Below are 22,561 nucleotides of genomic sequence, written 5' to 3'. Positions count from 1 at the left end.
ACGTAGCAAGTATTCCTCATGGGGAATGAGTTTTATTTTTTTTTTTATTACATCAGAGGAGCCCTCGTTATGACATCATAATTGCAAATATAGAATGCCACATCCAATCAGAATGAAAAATTTTGAGGGTCATCTGGGGATAAAATGGTCAACAGAAAAAAATTGTCATTACATCATCGGTCACGTGATTCAGCAGTCATATTGTTTTTTCTTTAAAAAAAAAGACCTTCAAAAATCTTCTTCTCTGAAGTGGCTGAACAAATTGAGGTGAAACTTTACACGTATGACCGCCTTTCCATGAGGAACAAAAGGTTCACACATATGATATCATAGGTCACATGGTTGGCAGCCATATTGTATTTACCCAAAACCCATAAAAATACACCACTCAAAAGAAGTCCTGGTGAGGGTTTGCAATCTCTGATTTCTCCTTTTCTTGTTACCTCTGCCACCGAAGGTGAAGGAGGTTATGTTTTCACCCCTTTCTGTCTGCTTGTCTGTCTGCAGGATATCTCAAAAAGTTGTGGACGGATCCAGATGAAATTTTGTGGACAGGTTGTGTGTGTGTGACAAAGATGAAATTATTAGATTTTGGTGAAGATCTGAATCCGAATCTGGATACGGGAATTGTTTAGTTTTTAACGTGATTCTTCACCATTGAGAGATAGGGCCAAAAACGATATGTAGCATAATATTTAAAAAATGTATTGGGCCCGATATGTTCTCATGGATCAGGCATTTGCCACCATCTGCTTGAGCACCTGTGGATCGCCACCATCTGCTTGAGCACCAGCGTCCAGAGCAGTCAGGCTTTACACCAAAGACGTCAACGATTGACCGTATTCTTGCAGTTCGTGTCCTCACCGAACGAACGCAGACGAGAGTTTCGGCAGGGGCTGCTTGCAGCCCATGTTGATCTCTGTAAAGTGTTCGATTCAGTGAATCGGGATGTCCTCTGGAGGATTCTTGGTCTTCGTGGGGTGCCACCAAAACTGATCGATCTGATGTCTGAACTCTACTCTGGTACTGAGAGTGCTGTGAAGTGTGGTGGTACCATCTCTGACTTATTTCCAGTTGTTACTGGAGTTCGTCAGGGATGTGTACTTGCCCCCACACTTTTCAGCACTTGTATGGACTGGATTCTAGGGAGGATGTCGGAGAGATCAAGTTGCGGTGCATCGTTTGGGAATGTCAAGACCTCGGACCTTGATTTTGCAGATGATGCAGTCATCTTTGCGGAGACTTTAGACATCCTCTTGGGGGCCCTCGAGGTGTTGAATGAGGAGTCGGAGCCGTTGGGATTACGGGTTTCTTGGGTCAAAACTAAGATCCAGGCTTTCGGTGACATCTTGGATGCTGCTGTCCTGTCTGTGTCTGTTTGTGGTGAGGATGTTGAGGTCATGGAGAAATTCACTTACCTTGGCAGTGATATTCATGTCTCTGCTGGCTGCGAGTCAGAGGTCAATAGACGTCTGGGTCGGGCCTGGGGAGTCATGGATTCACTGGATCATGGGGTGTGGTGCTGCCGGTACCTGTGCAGGAGGACGAAAGTCCGAGTCTTCAGGTCCTTGGTACTTCCAGTCTTGCTCTATGGGTGCGAGACTTGGACTCTGACCAAGGATCTGAGATGGAGACTTAATTCCTTTGGTACCAGGTCTCTTCGGAGAATCCTTGACTATCGCTGGTCGGATTTTGTGTCCAACGAGCGGTTGCTGAGAGAGACTCGGATGAGATTTGTTACCTGCATAGTCCGTGAGCGTCAGTTGCGGCTGTATGGACATGTGGCTCGTTTTCCTGACTCTGATCCTGCTCACCAGATTCTCTCAGCGAGGGAGTCTCATGAGTGGAGGAGGCCAGTGGGCCGACCACGTGCCTCATGGTTGCAACAGGTTGACCAGCATCTCAAGGAGATGGGGATGGGCCTGGCATCTGCCTGGGGGATGGCCAGACGGAGGCCCCTGGAGTACCGGCGGAAAGTGGACGCAGCGACGCGCTGTTCTGGCACATGCTCCCATACCTGACCTGACCTGATCAGGCATTGTGTGGCAGAGGTATGCCTTCCACCGAGTGCCCTTCTAGTTCTTCTTGTAATTATTCAAAAAAAAAATTGAACAATAATTGCTATTTGGGTTGAAAAAAATTATCAATATTATTACTATTTTTGATAAATATTTGTATTCGTAATACAGTAAATAGTTTTTTGTTCACCTGTAGACTAATAATTATCACAGCGTTTATGATGGAGGTACAGTACCGAAGTTGGAGTTCAAAACCTTTCATTGGTTGATTTATTTCCTTTTGAGTTTCGTACCCAGTTTCCAGTTTACCCAGAGTTTCCTTTTGAGTACCCAGTCAGTTTCGAAGCATGCCATTGAGGGCCATCTACATGTAATGTATGCAGGGAAGGAGGGATGTGCATTGACAAAAATACATTTCATAAAAAGAATGGATAAAAAGCAGAATAGAAGAGAAAATTTGGGGTAAGAGAGAAGAGAAGGAAAATAAAATAGGGATTGGAGATTGAGGAGAAAGAAGGGAAGAGAGTCGTTCCCTCGTCTTCTGTATGCACCGCGTGTCTGTGGGTTGTGCATCATTGCTAGGAGGGAGGTTCTGCTGATGATGCAGTGCCCCCCTTTAGTTTAAAGGAAGAATTCGTAATTTACTCAGGGTGAAAGCGATAGCTCACCTACTCTTTGCAAAGCACACGGTGGGATCTTTAACATCCACCAACGAATGCTGGCAGACCGAACGCCCGGCTTAACGTCCATCCGAGGGATGGCACACACACTGATGCTTTGGCCTACTTCAGAAACACCAGAATGACAGTTTACGGCTGGATCAAGCATCGACCCAGGCTATATAGCTCAGAGATGGGTCGAGAAACCTCCAGACTCTCTTGGCAGCTCAAGAGGGATGTCTGGGCCCATTTAACCTTCGGACAACTAAGGGTGCACAGGTACATTGCGTAATCACTTTCAAATTTCAAATATTTTGATCCCAACAGCCATCCAAAGGATTTGGCAGAGGGATGTGGGTCAGCTTTGCATAAACATGTAAATACCTTCATGACTACTACAACAGGGACTTGTTAACTGCCATGACATGGAAGCGTTCCGAAACTACCATGACAGGGAGGATGGAGGATGTGTCCGGAATGATTCCAACACCACGTTTTATTAATCATTATTTCTTCGGTGCTACACCTTCCATTTGACGACAGTGAATGGGTCGAGAAAAAAACACAGTGCAGTTTCCATTTCAAAAGCAAAATCTCCTAAAAACGAAGAAGGAAATAAAACCAAATTGTGTGCTTCCGAGCAACGATTGAATACATACGATATGGGATTCAGTTATTGTATGACGTCTGTCTGTTGGTTACATCACTACCGATGAATTATGGTGCATAAATTGCCTTCTGGTGAAATACTGTATTGAGGAGCATTGTGCTTTTGCCGAGGGTTTTAAGCAGGCTGTCATTTCTGCACGTACTTGCTGATGTTAAATGTCCACTGATCCATTTCCCAAAGACTAAGATTATGGTTTGGCACCATGGCAAGTTTCCCTGCAAGGTACAAGTGCAACATTACAAACAATTCGTTTTCTGGTGGGTGTGCAACATCTTAGAGCATTGCTAACAAATCAAGAAACCCTTTCACATCACCCTGTGTTGATGCTCGTGTCTCTCTGCCACCTTTAGATCATGGCGCCAGGATTCAAACCCCTGACGCAAACAATCTTGCTGAGTGAACCAAGAAATTTTTCTGCCACAAGACAAGATTTTATTCTGGAATACAACGGCAAGGAAAAGGGAGAAGGTAACGGTACGGCGCTGATAAGGGAAGAGAGTTTCATTGCCCTCTTGGTTGCTATCATAATCACGATGGTCTTCTGAGAAGTTGTTTGCACTGGATCCTTTGGTAATACTTTCTCAGACAGAACAGGTACAGGAACTGATTGATTTTCTTTTGCTACTGATGAGGTACTATGTTCATTGTTTACACAGCTGAGAACACAAATAATTAAACACGGTGTATAGGTGGAACATTGAAACATTTATGGAGGGGGAGAGAGGTGGAGGGCGGTTAACTTCAGCTTCAACTTATTACACAGTAAATCCGAGTTTTTATTTTTGAGAAAAAAAAAATTGAGAAAAGTGTGGGGAATAAAATAACAACAACTAAAACGGAACTCTACGTTTTGTGTTCCACTGATAGGAGTGATCTGCATCAAAACCAAAATTTTAACCAAAATTAACCAAAACAAACGTTGGGCTGTTAACCCAAAATCGAATCGACTTGTTCTTGTCACCGACCCAACTCGTCCACCAACTGTTGTCGTAATCCATCCACAACGTTTTGAAATAGCAAGCTGTATATAATTTTGGCCTCATTTTTAACCCATATAATCACTTGAAAAATTAATAAATCCTCACATGTGGATCCAGATAATCGAATCAATTCTTCCTTGTCAAACACCTAACCTTTCCACCAAGTTTCATCTAATCCATCCATAAACTTTTGAGATTATGCACTATGTATAGTTTTTGGCCCAACCTCTCAATTGTGAAGAATCGCGAAAAATTTCTGCTACTGCATCTAGATCTTCACCAAAATCTAATTAATTCATCCCGATCACACACACACACACACACACACACACACACACACACACACACACACACACACACACACACACACACACACACACACACACACACACACACACACACACACACACACACACACAAACCTGTCCACCAAATTTCGTCCAAATCCATCCATAACTCTTTGAGATATAATATCCTGTTCACAGACAGACAGACAGACAGACAGACAGACAGGGGTGAAAACATAACCTCCAATCCACCTTCGGTGGCGGAGATAAAAACAATCCAGTGATGAATAGAAGAAATCATCCCAAAAGTAAACTTAGATGTCGTAAGCAAAACTGTAAGACTCCTAATTATGCCTACAAATTGTGGTGACAATGTGCTAAGTGGTGAAAGAGGACCTCGGAAATGGAAAGACACAGACAGACAGATAGCATCCTTTTGTTTATCAAGGTTCCACGTCTCAGGATTCCCACTCCCCCTCCCTCCCCCACCTCTCAGAATTATTGAATAAAAGGTACCTCCTATCTCTAATGTTTAAGCGATGCCATCGTGGCTATCCTGCCATTTTTTTCTGTGGGGATAATTACATGTTTGGTCGTGTTCTTCCCAGCCAACCGGCATATCTGGGTTTTTTTTATACATTATCGAGGCTCATATAAGAACTAACACACAGAACTTATAACAAGGGGAGCGGGAGACAAGAGGGGTGGGAGACGGAAGCACAAAACAGTGGGGAACAGAGATATTGAGAGATCTGTGGAAGAGAGAGGGATGGGGTGGGGTACACGGGGTAAACAAGATGGACACAACAGGAACTTTCAGGAATGTAAGCAGTGAATTTGAAAGAAGTGGGTTTGGAGTGGATTAATGGGGGTAGAAAAGATCATGGTTTTGGATGGGGGAAGATAAGAGATGGTGGTGAACTGCTGTTCTGGAGACCTGGATGGAAGAGATTGATCTTAAATCTTACCATTTATCATGCACTTTAACATGATTATCTTAATGTCCAGCAACTGTGGATTGTAGTTATTAAACTGTACTAAAGTCTGTGGTTGTTTATTTAGGCCTAGGCTTGACTTTTCAGTTTGACCCACAGTGTGGTTGTTGAGGGTCAGACCTAAAGTTTTCTCCCACGTCTGATTGTTGACTATGTTTGTGTGCTCTTATTATATGCATATGGTTGGAATACCTCAATGTTTAATAAGTACCCACTCAGGGAAAACCAGAAACAAAAGTGAGAAAAAGGTTGGCCTGTTAGCCTTCCCATATGAACCCATGGCTCTTGATGTCAGAGAACCCCAGGTTCAAATACCCGATACCATTCGTGCTTGTCTACTGACGACTAATGTCCTTGTAATCCATGTAAAGCCTGGTGATGGCTAAGTGGTTAAGGTTGTGAGCTTGGGATCTTAGGGTCCTGAGTTCAAGCCCTGTTGTCCACTGAATTAACTCCAGTTGAGGTTGACTCAGCCCGTCATCCTTCTGAGGTCAACAAAATGAGTATCAGCTTTTAATACTGGGGGTGATAAGCCATTTGATTGTCCTGCGTCAGAGTGGCGACCTGTCCAGGATTGTTACTCCTCAGCTGATGAAACTGCCTTTGCAGCCCGATGTGCCTCATGGTGTGAAAGGAATGGTTAATGAAGGAAATGTGGACAACAAGAGTTCCCCGATGGATGGTACATATTCGACTGCAGAAGCTTGAGGGTAGAATTGTTGTTCTAACTACTCCTTCAATGCACTTAAATGAAAGGCCCAAGCCATTCCCTCCTTTCATTACCCCTCTCCTCCTCATCATTTGGAACCATGATAAAGCCGCTGAAATTCATCCCTTAATACTTCAAAGATGTAAACATACTTGTGATCGAGGAACAAGCTTGTAGTTTTGGCATTAAAAATTAGAAAAAGAATCGTTTATTTATTCTCCACCACAATCCACTCCCCCCCCCGGACCCCCTCCCCTCACCTGGCTGAAGAATATTCTTGGCACAAATATTTCCTTTTCATTTTTACTCTTCCACATTGTTATTTTCTTCACCAGAAGCCTGGTGACATCCAGCTTTTTCATGTGCTAATTTTGGCTTTTTCTCTTGAACCTCAGAAATATTTCCACCTGTTTCATTCCTCGTTAATGCTGCAAATTAAATGGTGTTTTTTATGAAATGGCTTCGGAGAAAGGAGTTTTTTTTTTTCAAATCCCAACCCCGATATTCCCAAACCCCTCCCTACACTGCACACACATTGCACTATGTATCAACACCGACAGTTTTTCACCCTCTCATTCTCAAACTGTAAAAGCTGTACCGATATGATAGAGGGATCTAAAAAAATTGTTAACCGACAACAAATACCTTGAATCAGCAGTTCATATAGAATGAGTGATCAGCCATGAGGAATTGCACCTATAATGATAATAATAATAAAAATAATAATAATAATACATGCTCTTGAACAAGGAACTTCAACACAGGAGGAGGTCACGAGGTGGTTCAGCCCATTAAAGCCTGCACAACTCGTTTTGATAACTTATGGTTGATTGTCCATGCTCTATCCTTTTAACTGCTGAGCATCAAGCAAGGACCCTAACGGTAGCACATACCGTTTTTAAACGCTTTGGTATGACAGCTAGGATTTAAACCACCAACATTTCCAGACTCAGACCAGACACACTAACCGTTATGCAACCAACCCCGGATAAAGCTGCCGACTTGTATGCCTGTTTCACTTCCTCCCCTCCCAACCTGCATTCCCAGGGAAAGTCCATTCTCCCTCTCTCTTATTCCATAGTGTAGAAATCAGAAAAGTTTGGTTTGTGGATAAACGCATGCAAAAACGTTCTATGAAGGAGGTACTCACAATAGGCCAAGGTAATCCAAGGTTATATATATATATATATATATATATATATATATATATATATATATATATATATATATATATATATATATATATATATATATATATATATATATATATATATATATTTATACACACACAGGGTGTCCCCAAAAAATGTACACATTTTGGCTCCTCATAACTCATTGAATTTTTCATTTCTTTTCAGATCAAATTGACCCTAATATTGGCAGAAGTACGACTAGGTTTTGAAGAAAGAAAATTTATCATAAAGTGCTACTGGAAGCACGAAAACATCATGGAAATGCAAAGACAATTTAGACGACATTTTCACAAAGATCCACCAACGCGACGCACCATTGCTCGCATCCGAGATAAGTTTGAAACAGATGGAACTGTACATGACGTCCATAAGGAGCGTTCAGGAAGACCACGGTCATCAACCACCCCCGCAAAGGAAAATCAATTGCTGGAAACCCTCCACCGATCCCCACGGAAATCTGTACGACAAATGGCTCGTGAGACGGGAATCCCAAAATCAAGCGCCCATCGCATTTTGAAGCGAATTAATTGGAAAAGTTACATTCCAACATTAATTCACGCTCTAAATGAAGACGATCCTGACCAGAGAGCTGAATTTTGTGAGTGGTACCCGGGCAAATGCGAAGAAGATGCAGCATTTCCATCTAAAATTGTTTGGAGCGATGAGGCCAGCTTCAAGTTAAATGGCTCAATTAACCGACACAATTGCACCTACTGGGCTCCTGAAAATCCGCATGTTACGATGGAACACCATTTAAACTTACCAGGGGTTACAGTGTGGTGTGGGATATCAGCATTGGGCATCCTCGGGCCATTCTTTTTTGACCAAACTGTCACTGGGGATGTTTACTTAAACTTGCTGCAGGAATCCGTCGGTCCACGTGTCGAAGAGATATTTGGTGACGAAGACGAAGAGATTTACTTTCAGCAAGATGGAGCACCTCCCCACTACCACCGTGATGTAAGGGCCTATCTCGAAGCAACTTTTCCGAACAGATGGATGGGGTGAAGAGGTAGTGTTAAATTCCCTGCGCGTTCCCCAGACCTCACTCCAATGGACTTCTTTTTATGGGGATATCTCAAAGATAAGGTTTACGGCTCAAAACCAGCAACAGGCGATGAGCTGAAAGAGGAAATTGAAAGACAATGTCTTGCAGTTGCAAAGGAAATGATTCATAACGCTGTTGAATCCATTGGTCCGCGTTATCGGCTGTGTTTGGAACGTGATGGTCGTCAGTGTTTGGTACGTGATGGTCGTCAGTTTGAACATTTGTAAACATGCATTTATCCATTTAACCATTAATCTTGTTTCTAAGTCAATAAACAACGCATTTATTATCATTTAAAGAGCGAGTACATTTTTTTGGGACACCTTGTCTATATATGTATATGTAGCATAGTGTTTACCTTGTGTATGTCTTCTTGGGTTGCTTTATGCAGCTTCTTCGGCTGGAGGATTGTGGGAGGGGTCAATTGTTTATATAATCTGAGCCACCTGGGTTTAGTTCAAAAGATGAGAGCTGATTGGCTATTCCCTCCTTTCACAGGTGAGAGAGGTGGGTGGGTCTTTCTTTATATATTGACTGATTTTGATGTTTGCACACGTTACATGCTTGGGAGCCTCGTTGGTATGCATTACTGTATGCGCTATTGCTGATGATTCGCCAATCAGCGATGAAACCGGTCCAGTAGCTGAGGGGGTGTGTAGCATTGGGATTCTCACGTGTGTACAATGGTGAACGTTTTTATAGTTGTTGAAGAACTTTGGGAAAGGGTTGAAACAGCATAGCGCATACCTTGTGTCTGGCTTATTGGGTTGCTTTATGCAGCTTCTTTGGCTAGAGGAGTGTGGGAGGGGTCAATTGTATATATATATATATATATATATATATATATATATATATATATATATATATATATATATATATATATATATATATATATATATATATATATATATATATATATATATATATATATATATATATATATATATATATATATATATATATATATATATATATTTTTTTTTTCGAATATGTTGGAACATTGACTTTGGTATTTCTGGGACTATTGTCAATATCTCGGTCATATAACATTTTCAATGACCCACATAAGTGATCCTTGTTTAGTTTTTGTGACGCATTCTAGCTGAAGTGACCTCTTTTTACAAAGTGTAGTGTAATCTTCCTGTAATACAATTGCGTCAATGAACAACAGTTTTCATGTATTTCTGCATCATCACAATTTGCTGCCTTCAAGATCTGCGACAAGCTCACGTGTTGCTTACGTGGAGCAATGATGACTATGGGAAGTGCAACCACAAAATGGCATTATAACTGGCCGCTGTGCAGAGCTGCCTTACATTAAGGGTTCATCTGCAGTGCAGGCATAATTAGACCCTGCCTGTACAAAAAGTCTCGTTGTAAATGCACACCAACAGTGCTGCATCCTCTCACTCGATGTATGAAGTGTTTGTTTAGGTGCAGACAGGGTGCTTTTATAGAGCCGTGTCCCTGAAATCTGAGACTTTGCTCTCATGGTGTGCTGCTTATTCTCGATCACATGGCTGCCTCAAGGCCTGCGGACTGGCCTTACTTTTGCTGTGGTATCATTGGCATGCTGCACTGGGTGGGGGATGGTGGCAGAGTGTTGAGAGAAAATGGGGGAGAAGAATGGGGCAACATGATGCAAGTGCAGTTGTTTGGAGGCGGTGGAGAGAAAAGTGAGAAGATCTTGCATTTCATACACACGATGAATGATGAGCTTTCAAAACACCACCGAGTCGTGGATTCATTCGATAAGCCTCATGTTATTAATAAGAATAAGTGTCATCTATGGTGTAGGGAGGGCACTAACATTTCTTCATATGAGAGATGGAGACTGAGCCTTCATTATTTTGTCAGCATTCAAACTGGCAATTTGGTTTCCATATATTTGTGGTTCTACAGCACAACTTCCAATGGAAATGCTACCCACGGACAAGGTCTGAATAGTTTTCAACACCTGGGAAATTCCAATCTCTTGCAAGAGGGGATTTTTCAACTTGGCAGTCTGTGTGAAGATGGGAGGCATTGATTCATGCACATGTCATAACTGCAAGCAAAAACCGGTTCGTGCTGGAATCGTGTGTTACATTGACTACTTGTGAGAACGTTGTTTTTGAAGGCAAAATATTTGAAGATACAATACTGCCTGAAAATACAGTGCAGTAGATATATTGTCAGACCACCAGCATCCTAAAATCCTGGTGATTATTTACATAAAGAGGGCAGTAGCAACTTTGGTTGTAAAAGTTTTGAAGACGACGCGAATATTTCAGTCGAGATTGACTGGATGGCCTAGATGTATGCACACTGGTCTCCGAGATGTCTCGCCAGGGTTTGAATCTTGACCCAGCTATAAACTGCCATCCTAGTGTTTCGCAGGGAGGGTGAGGTATCAATGTGTGCTCCTTCCCTTGGACGAATGTTAAACTGGGCTTCCCGTCTGCCGGTATTCGTTGTTGGAAATTAAAGATCCCATGGTGTTCTTGACGAAGAGTAGATGAGCTATCGCCGGCACCATGAACAAAGGACAAATTACTGCCTTAACTTTCAGGGGGGCTCTGCATCAGTGGCACAGCAAGCGATTGCCACCCACAATCATGTAATATATATATATATATATATATAAATATATATATATAAATATATAAATATATATATATATATAAATATATATATAAATATATATATAAATATATATATATATAAATATATATATAAATATATATATATAAATATAAATATATATATATAAATATATATATATATATAAATATATATAAATATATATATATATATATATATATATATATAAATATATAAATATATATAAATATATATATATATATATAAATATATATATATATATATATATATATATATATATATATATATATATATATATATATATATATATAATATATATATATATATATATATATATATATATATAAATATATATATATATATATATATATATATATATAAATATATATATAAATATATATATATATAAATATATATATAAATATATATATATATAAATATATATATATATAAATATATATATAAATATATATATATATAAATATATATATATAAATATATCTATACATAAATATATATATATATATATATATATATATATATATATATATATATATATATATATATAGAAGATATCGGTCCCACACTTAATTATTACTTGTGAAAATCGAAGAATTTTCAAGGATGTTGGTCAGTCGATTTTGTTATTGTCCGTTTGTTTGTCTGTTTATCGCCTGCAGGTCACAATTTAAAGCCAATCTTCACGAAACTTCACCAACATCTCGAGATAGTCTCAACCGAGAAGCATATTGATTTTGAGGTCAAAGGTCAAATGTCATCTTGAGGTCAAATTTCTAAAATCCTCATTTTTCATCCGATTGACTTGAAATTTGAACAGGATATGCATCTTGTGTCAAAAGATTAGCAATCCAACTATTTTTGGGATCAAAAGGTCAAACTTCTAAAATCATCAATTTTATCTGAAAAATCGTCAGTTTTCATCTGATTTGACTTGAACATTAAACAGCAATTGCATATTGCATCACTGAATTGGGGAAACAACTATTTTTTGAGATCAAAGGGTCAAAGGTCAACTCAAGGTCAAACTTCTAAAATCATCAATTTCAATCTGAAATATAATCAGTTTTCATCCGATTTGACTTGAAAATGAAACAGCAATTGCATATTGCATCACTGAATTGGGGGAACAACTATTTTTGAGATCAAAGGTCAACTCAAAGTCAAAATTCTAAAATCATCAGTTTCAATCTGAAAAATAATCAGTTTTCATCCGATTGACCTGAGCTTTGATCAAGAGTATCAATTTTAATCTTAATGAAATGGACAATTTGATGTATCCATGCCAACCTTTAGAGAAGGGGTGGATTTTGCAAGCATCGTGCTCTGCACGACGTCTTTTTCTTGTCTGTATGTTTATCGCCTACAGGTTACAATTTTAAACCGATCTTCACGAAACTTCACCATGTGGTAGAGTTCGTCATAAGCAAGAAGCCTATTGATTTTGAAGTCAAAAAGTCAACATCGGCCAAAGGTCAACAAATTCATCTAATTTATAAAATCCTCAATTTTCATCCGATTGACGATAAATTTGAACAGGATATATATTTCAGGTCACTTGATTCAACCGCCAATTATTTTTGAGTTCAACATAGACCAAAAGGTCAACATAGGCCAAAAATATTAGACTTGGGTGAGATTTCTAAAAATCCTCAATTTTCATCCGATTGACTTGAAATTTGAAGAGCATTTATATTTCAGGCACTGAATTCAAACAGCCAATTATTTTTGAGGTCAACATTGGCCCAATGTCAACAACTATGGTGTTATTTCTAAAATCTTCAATTTTCATCCGATTGACTTGAAATTTGAAGAGGATTTATATTTCAGGTCACTGAATTCAATCACCACTTGATGACTTTTGAGGTCAACATCGGCCGTATTTCGAAAATTGTCAATTTTAATCCGATTGATTCAAGATTTGAAGAGAAGTTGCATATTTGGTCATTTAATTCAACCACCAATTATTTTTGAGGTCAAATTTGTTTTTATGGATTTCACAAGCATCATGCTATGCACGACAACTTTCTTGTTCTGTATTTGTTATTTTCCAGAATAAAGGAAAGCCGATTGTTTGCCAGATCATTTCCAATTAAATCGGATAAGAAGGCACAGGTGTCATATTGTATGTAAGTTGAGCTTGAAGCCCTGATATAAAATGGACTCATTACAATTGCTGATCAGACACGTGCATATGCATGCTTTCCATTGAAATAAAGCTGTTTTCCAGATGCCTGGGTGGGCATAATACATAAGCATACGAATGCAAATGATTGCATGAACATCCCATTGTGCTCCAGAATGAACCGTGCTTGCTCCATCACCGACCTTCCCACCCACGCCTGCGCTTCATGCGTCATCAGACGCTTTGATTGTCCTGGCGAAGCATTTAGCAGAGCTCTATCATGCAAAGTCTGTCTGCAAAAGCTTTTTGCCTCTGCATAGTGAGTGAGCTTGGTGGTTGTGCACACTATTATCTGTGGCCCTGCCACACAGCTAATGCTTTTATGATTAAGCAATATGATTCAATGGACTACTTTTCAGTGCATCAACAAACTCAGTCATGAATCTTGTGAAAGTGATGCAATTATAGTTGGTTTTCACATCATGTGTTATATAATCACCATCTCCCCCATCCAAAAATAAATCACATTTACAACCTCAGCATATTTGCAATCAGGTAGTTTCTTATTGAACTGCAACCACAAATACTGTCTGAGAATGAATTGGCTGAGAAGAGCTGAGAGCATGTATTAAGGAGGTAAGGAAGGGCTTTCAGAGGATATCCAGATCAGAGTGGAGGAAGTAAGGAAGCAGCAGAGAAAGATAAAGCTCTGAGGTCAGATAATATACATTCAAGAGTAATGAGAGAGTTGTCAGAGCAGATAAGTGTGATGTTAATGGATATCTTTAACAGCTCCTCGGAGTCAGGACAAGTACCATCGGAATGAAGATCAGCAAATGTAACACCGTTGCATGAGCAAATGTAACCCACTCTTACCCACCCCTCCTCCCAAACATGATTAATAGTAAATACCATTACAAACATACCCTGTGCATTGACAAGCCCCAGGAATGACTCTCCCACTGGTGTTAAGAAGCATCCAAACCAGATACGGTGTCTCTCTCTCTGGGAAATGTACCTGGATGTTGGTAATGACGGCATCATCTTTCCAATTGCAGATGCCAATTAAATTAAATCACAAAGCTTGCCATGTTCATACGAGTTAATCCCACAAGGTTCAAAATCCACTCAATGACAGGGATGATTGGTTTAACGTGCCGGTCCACATCCCGTCCACAGGCCTTGCAAGGGCCCACATCGTCGGGAGCCCACAAGTACGGGCTGCAAGACACCAACTTTTTGGGTGAGTTGATCATAAAGTTCTCCAAATCTTTCCTTGTGCAGAGGTACGTCCCTTTATTATGCATGAACAGTCTGTTAAATAAAGCAAACTGCTTGGAGCAGAAGACAGATCACCCCAGTCGATGTCTAATTCACCTTCAACTACTTTCCATCCACGTCCCTTTGGACGAGAGATTTGTGGGAACCGTTCCAGACATCTAGTGTACAGCGGCCTGGTCATTTCTGGGAACTTATTTAAACTTTACGTACATTTTGTCTTCAACACCAACCACCATCACACAGTCTAGACCCTACTCCAATTCAAGATGATCATCATCATAGAACTTATAATAATGGAGAACTCCACTGTGGAGGGGGTATGTATATGTAAACACATGCAGGACTATGTTACTTGAATCCAACTAACTTAACACGAACAATTAATGTGTGGACAACAGCGAGGTGTTAATATTGATCATACCAAGCTCAATTTTAAACACGATCTGATCAAAGTCGGTCACAAACTAACTTCACTGTGTCTGATTAGTACTCGGTGTCAATACATGATCACATTAGAAAAATGCCACTTTCTTTCTTGAAGTTCAGGACTTTGCTTGTTAAACAGTTAACACGGCATGAAATGGGAGGTGGGAAGCGTGTTCCAGTAATTGCAAAGAGTGAGTCCAGAGACTCGAGCAATGGACCACGCACGCTCCCCCTGTACAATACATTGCAATGCCGTGCAAGCAAAGTAACTTAGACTTATAGAGTTATTGTCTTATAGACTTATAGAGTTACTTAGACAAGCAAAGTAACTTAGACTTATAGAGTTATTGTCTTATAGACTTATAGAGTTACTTAGACAAGCAAAGTAACTTAGACTTATAGAGTTATTGTCTTATAGACTTATAGAGTTACTTAGACAAGCAAAGTAACTTAGACTTATAGAGTTATTGTCTTATAGACTTATAGAGTTACTTAGACAAGCAAAGTAACTTAGACTTATAGCTAGCGATTATTTCGTCATGCACAGCGCACATGACGTCCATTTAAAAAAAAAAAAAATTGTATACAGTACATTGTCAAGGCTCGTATGAGAGCTATCACACAATGCACAACAAGGGGGGCAGGAGACAAGAGGGGCAGGAGAGGGAAGGACAAAACAGTGGGGAACAGTGACATTTGGAGATCTGTGGAAGGGAGAGGGATGGGGCGGGAAACATGGGGGTACACAAGATGGACACCACAGGGACTTTCAGGATCTTACACGACAGGGAACTTTAAGGAAGGAAGGCAGGGAACTTGAAGGAGGTGGGTTTGGCCCAGATTAACGAAGACTTGGAACAGCTGTTTTGAAGACCTGGAAGGAAGATGGGATTGAAGAGTGTGGGAGTTTATTCCAAAGGTGGGGAAAAAGAGGAATGAAAGAGTGAAGGTGAGCAGTGATTCGTGATTTTGGGAGTTTTACCAGAAGGGGGTTGCACGCAGACCTTGAGCACGCTGTGGAAATATGGGGGGGGACATATCGCAGACAGAGCAGTGGGGGGAGGGGGGCGAGATCGGAGTGGAGGGGAGATGGTAGAAGACAGAAAGACCACCGACCTGCCTGCAGTGAGTGAGTGAGAGACCCAAAGACTCAGCCTTACCGCGGGAGATACCAGTGATCCTAAATGCCTTGGTTTCCACAGTGTGAAGCCAAGAGAGGTGAGAGGCAGAAGCACCAGCCCAGAGGGGAGAGCAATACTCCATAAGGCTGTGGACAAAAGCTTTGGATGTGGTCAGGAGCTCAGGTGGGCCGTGGAAAGACTTTGCACGATGGAGGATGCCCAGTCGACGACTGGCTTTGGAGGCCATGTTGGAAATGTGGCTTTCCCAGGAAAGGTCATGGTGGATAGTGAGACCCAGAAGCTTGAATGAAAGGACTTCTTCCAGAGGATTGTTGAGAAAGTACATGGGGGGGGGGGTGGGGGGATGGGGGTTTCCAAATGGTCCTTTCAGAGAGACAGTGAGTGTGAAATTTGTCAGGCATGAAAAACATGTTTCACGTGTTGGATCAGCTTATGATTTTATTCAGATCTGCAGTGAGTGAAGAGGCTGCTGCTTGCTAAACTCAGGGATGACAGATGGTATGGCAGAGGATGAAGTCATCAGCAAAGAGATAAAGTGGATTTTCCAGAGAGTCGGAGAGATCATTGATGAAAACCATAAAAAGAGCACGGCCCAGAATGCTGCCTTGAGGAACTCCAGCCTGGACAGGAAGAGGGGATGAAAGAATTCCATGAATGGCCACACGTTGACTGTGACAGGAGAGGAAGTCTCTGAGCCATGAGTGGAGATGGCCTTGGATACCATAGGAAGAGAGTTTGGTAGAGCAGGGCGAGGTGCCAGACTGTATCAACAGCACGCGATATGTCTAGAGAGATAGCTCTGATTTCATGTCTAACATTGAGAATCGCCATCCATTGTTGGGAAAGCAGGAGCAACATATCCAGGGTAGAGTGACCTGGTCTGAAACCAAATTGATGATCAGAAATCAAGCCATTGGAGAAGAGGAATGATTTAATGTCTGAAGCAATGATGGATTCCATAACCTTGCTGATGATTTGGAGAAGGCTGATTGGTCTGTCGTTGCAGGGATCTTTTTTGCACCTTTTTTTTCACCAATCTTGGCTGTATATGGAATGGATTGGTATCTTAAGCACGATCAGAATGAATCAGTCGATAATTCGTGGAATTAATGGAGACCCTTCCTTCGAGGTCTTTCAGCTTCTTCGTGTTCTTCATCATCACTGACTGCTCGTGCCGTGACCTTGCTTTTGGCACTTTCTTTGATTTCTTTCCACTTGGCAGCACATTATTGAAACTTCTGAGCACTTTTCTCACCAAAGACAATTACTCTACTGTGCATGTTGAATACATGCATGCAGCAAACCCTGAAAATCCTCTTCCAGAATCTTCAGCCGCACTTACATCCGACGACATGTACGCTGCAATGACGGCGAGCCGCCATGATGGCAATTAATAATTCTCCATGGGTTGTCGATCTTACATTGAAAGTTTTGTCAAATATAACATGAGTCAAGTCCGTAACAAAGCAGGTGATTGTTTGATGCGTACGCATCAGTGCTCGTAGCATAAGTCAAACATGATGTGAATGGACAATATTGATTGAATATGTTGTCACATTTTTGGATGTTTTTTCCATTTTTTGAAAAAAAATGTGCATATTTTGTATTTAACGAGTTTGAGACATTAGTTCTGCAATATTTTTACACAACAGATCACACAAACAGGTAGATACGCAACATGGGTCACAAAACTAAACAAAACGGGGGCTCGGCCCAAAATCGATAACAATACTTTTTAGTTTAAAAGTCAATGAAAGTTAAAATATGAATCTTTTAACTCTTAGTTTAAATATTAATTTCCACAATTAAATTAAAGTCTATAGCCTGATCTTTTTGTTATTCCTCGTTAAACTAAGGACACAAGTTATTTGAGGATGCTGATTCAGGTTGAATCGATGCTTGCAGCCCCGTCCTCAACAAGTGCAGCCGCCATACCATTTGCTTTGACCAAATTGCCAGGCTTTTTTGTGGTTCTGTAGCTCTGAATGTAGCCAACAAAATTGTTGCCTTGATTTGGGAGCAAAAGGTTGGACGTGACCAGTTCCAGCATGAAGAAATCCATTTGCACATTCCATTTGAAAAATTGACTGAGTGAAAGAGGCAAAATCACTTTACAAAAGGCTTTCATGTATTTTAGTGCCAGACAATTGTCATTACCGCAGATAAAATCACCAAGGTAAAGCGGCTGGATAAGAACGCATAGATGCACCACAGCATGATAAGAGGAATTGCAGGTGAAAGGGGAACAGGGTCTCAGCAGGTGTAGGTACTCAGTAGTAAAAATTGGAGAGACTATAATCAGGTAATTGGCAGGAGATTTGAGTGTCTGGATATAAGAGCACAGGACAACAGATTTCGGAAATACGGTTCCACAAATGAAATAGAAAGGATGGGGAGAAAATATATCGAGTGTTATGCTTAAACTAGGGGAGGGTAACAAGTTTCATTGGAGAAAAATCCGGCCGTTTAGGTATATGGAGCTTTGAATAGCGGCTGGTAAAACGGCCAGTAGGGTTAAAAGGGTTAAAAATGATGATGCCACATTCTCGCCGAAATACAACGCAGATTTCATGGCTGAAGCCTTTTTTTATTTAAAAAAGGTAAAAGTTAAAAATACAAGATCAAGAAATCAGAAACGAGGAATGAAAGCGGTAAACAAACAAGATCAATAAAACAAGAATCAAGGAATCAAACAGAAATCAATCAACAGGTCAGAAAACAAGCAATAATTAAAAAAAATTACAACAATAAAAAAAGGTATTTGAAAAAACAAACAAACCAGAAAATTCGTTAAAAAAAACAAACCCTCCCAACACCCCAAGACAAAAGACACCTAAACTCTAAACAAAGGGAATGGAGAGATAAAGACTCTATCCTACCCACCCAATAGCCATAGCCCCCCCCACTCCTCCCAAAGCAAACGAGGAAGAGACACCCAAATTTTTTTCCAATAGAGCCAGTTTTCCTGTAAATACCAGAATCCACAGCCAGCTGCAGCTAGCACCTCACCCAACACTATTTCCAGCACCTCCCCTCGCCTCCAGCAGGCTGTTGGTAAGATTGTTCCTCTGGAAGCAGGTTGGAGCCATGCCCGAGATCTCCCCAGGATTCATCCAACATCTCCAATGGATTCCTCTGCTTGTACCCACCATAGGACGGTCTTGATGACATTCACTATCCTCCAGGCCCGCCTCCATTTAACGTGGGACACTGTGTATGGACAGATCGCATAGAACACAGAGACATCCCATACGTTCTTCACCAGCCAGGGAATGTAAAGCTCAAGTTGAGAGGCCGTGAGGGAATAACCTCCTTCCCCTTCCCCTGGTGATAGGGGAGTCCCAGAGGATGTGCCAGACAGATTTGTCCGCAATACATGAAGGTTGAGGACAATGGACAGAGGTGTTCAGGTTCTTCTGGAATAGAAACCCATAACGGAAGACACTCACGGGCAGCCCATGATCGTTGGTGTGACAGGGATCTGCAACATTCTCACAAATCTTTCCCATGGTATGTTCCATGAGAGGGCACTCACCTCTCACAGCACAGCCCTGGGGCACAGGTGTTCCAGGACCTGCGACAACCTCAGGCCGCTCGTCCAGCAGGTCAGCAGGCCCTGCTCCCGAATGAATTACTGAAACATCCAAAAATACCATGGGCACGAAGAGGGGGGGAGGGGTGGGGGTGCCATTCTAGCTGCCCAATGGGTGGCCCCAAGAAAAGCAACAAAATATGCCGTGCCAGTAGGCCACCTGGGTTCTCTGGCACAATTAACTCCATAAGAATACATGCAAACGCAGACATACATACAAACACAGGACTGGGGACACCCTTCCCACCCAAGGACAGGCTCATTTTAACCGCGTTCTACTCCGGGTGCCCCAAGCGAAGCCGAATACCAGCTTCTCCAGAGTCCATCCCACTGCACAAAGTGATTGATGGATGCAGGCTACTGGTACACAGGCAAAATGCTGTTCTGGGTATGCACTCTGGCAGGAGTGATCTGGTGGAAGACAAGAGAAGAAAATGGGGTGGATGTCCAGGAAAAGAAGATAGGGTGGAAGACCAGGAGTGAAAATATGCAATGGAAGACCAGGAAAGATAAGATGGTGGCCAAGCAGAGGTAAAGCGAGAGATTATTTTTGCCTGCAGGTTGAGCTCCAACTCTCATGGCTTTTTTGCTGCCATGACTCACACACATTGGCGAAACAGCTTGTGATGGTGCTACCGAACTGTGAAGAGCTTCCATATGGCATGAAACATCCATTTCCTCACCTGGCCTTGCCTTACAGAAGAGAAGGTCACACATTTTACAACCTTAATCTGTCTACATTTAAGTTTACACTCACTGCCTCCTCAGTGCACATTTAACAAAACTTACTCCGACATTTTCCCTGTATACAAGCGTAAATACATGCGACGTGAATCACACAATCCATACTGTGGATCACCTCTCCTCAACCCACTTTCCATGTAACAATATGAATTGTAGACATCTGAGCTGCACCTTGAAAACTATGATTCACGTCAACAATACCTGACCTAAAATGTGTATTATAAATCCAGCTCTTATTTTTATTTTGATCCATTCATCACTCCACTTTTTTTGCAACCAGCCAGGTGAGCTACAGGACCATTAGTTGGGCAACTTAGCTAAATATAGCATAACAATTGTGCATTTTGTGAGGAAAGCACCAAATTTGGCACACTAGTAGCCTAACGTATTATGAACAGATTTGGATGTTGGGCCATCTCAAAATTTTTGATGGCAGTGGAAAATGGCTGCCACAGCCATCAGCGGAAAAATTTGAGATGGCCCAATATCCAAATCTGTTCATAATATGATAGTCTACTATTGTGCCAAATTTGGTGCTTTCCTCACAAAATGCACAATTGTTATGCTATATTTAGCTAAGTTGCCCCACTCGTTTTACTTTTGATGATCCGACATGACAATTCTTCTGAGGCTAACACGGTGTCTAAACACCAAAACCTTGTAATCCATAATCCTGCTTACTGTTGCCTTCAGTTGGATTTGAAGGAAAGACCTCACAGGTGATCCACCCCCAATACTCTCTCCACTAGGCCACCGGTGGCGGAGTTTATGTTTTCACCCCTTTCTGTCTGTCTGTTCATCTGTGAAAAGGATATCTCAAAAAGCACTCCTCATCTGGATGAAATTTGGTGGACATGTTCGGTGTGTGACAAGGACGAATCGATTCGATTTTGGTGAAGATCCGGATCCGGATCCGACTCCGTAGAATTTTTTTAAACCGATTTTTCACCATTGAGAGATTGGGCCAAAAACCATATATAGCACGATATCTCATAAAGTTGTTTTTCCACTGATTCGGACGAAATTTGGTGGACAGGTTGTGGGTCTGGCGAGGAAGAATTGATCCGATTTTGGTGAAAATCCAAATCCGGATCCGGATCTGATAATTTTTTTTTTTTTAGCGATTCTTCACCATTGAGAGATCGAGCTCAAAAACGATATAGTACTGTATAGTACTGATATTTCAAAAATGTAATGGGCCCGATGTGTTCTCGTGGATCAGGCTTTACGTGGTGGAGGTTTGCGCTCCACCGAGTCGCCGTCTCGTTAGTACTGAAATGGGGCTTGTGTGGCATCGGCCGCATTGACTTCATACATTCTTTCATCACAAAACAAGGAGCAATTTTTGTCCAACTTTAATCATCATCTGGGTATGATTCATTAGAATGCTCATTTGATGATGTTTTGTAGCCCTTAATTTTTGCCCTGTGGCCCTTAAACATAGTCTTTCTAACCTCCTTTCATCATATCTCCAATGTACAGATTATTTTCCTTGCTTGTTCTCCCCCACTCTCCTTCTACACACACCCAAACTTTCTCTTTTGTTATATGATCATGATGAATTAGTTTTCATTTGGTCTCCATATAGGTGTGCTTTTGTTTTTTGCTTCATCTTAATGCCTGAATTGTTTTCATCACGTGCGCTCCTTCATTCCATCAATTCAGTTCATTCTTCTCCATCTCCTGTAACAAATCCATTTTTCACTGAAGTCCAACATCCCTAATTCGCCAGCACACGAGGAGCAATTCGGTGGCATGCACATGTGAGGCCGCACTTGTATTCTCTCGCACATCCACCATTGCAAAACGCAGAGCCTCGAATACAGGTTTATACAATGATCCCCCAGGACGGAGCAATGCCTGGAGTCCTGATAAAGCTTATGCACCTCAGAGTATTGTGAAAGATTCTTAATGCTCCGCGATACGCTCAACAAAACAAGCGGGCTGTCTTTAGAAAGGTTGCTTTGCGAGAATCCTTTTGAAGGCGGATGAGGAGTGCTTTAGGCCACTGTGACGCACTCAGTAAGAAGCATCTGCTGCTGTTGATAGCAACCGCCCTAACAAAGGGAT

General features: G+C 41.2%; 1 protein-coding gene across 14 annotated transcripts in view; it reads left to right on the top strand.

Moving 5' to 3' along the window:
- The window catches only part of LOC147032731 (carboxypeptidase M-like), a 174,473-nt gene that overhangs the window by 101,271 nt on the left and 50,641 nt on the right, over positions 1-22,561 (top strand). For 3 of the 14 annotated variants that reach the window (XM_085870578.1, XM_085870579.1, XM_085870580.1), the window contains exon 9: positions 3,698-3,815. In XM_085870578.1, the coding sequence (XP_085726704.1) occupies positions 3,698-3,815 (118 nt within the window). Of the gene's footprint in view, positions 1-3,697; positions 3,822-6,218; positions 6,776-7,676; positions 8,852-11,843; positions 11,949-13,481; positions 13,846-22,561 lie in introns of those variants that run through there. The other 11 variants (XM_085870575.1, XM_085870574.1, XM_085870576.1 and 8 more) reach the window with 9 other exon arrangements.

This window comes from Eptatretus burgeri, chromosome 2 (assembly GCF_056783735.1).
Source record: "Eptatretus burgeri isolate ZD-2024b chromosome 2, Ebu_testis_v1, whole genome shotgun sequence".
Classification (NCBI taxonomy): domain Eukaryota; kingdom Metazoa; phylum Chordata; class Myxini; order Myxiniformes; family Myxinidae; genus Eptatretus; species Eptatretus burgeri.
This window is presented reverse-complemented; position numbering and strand designations above follow the sequence as displayed.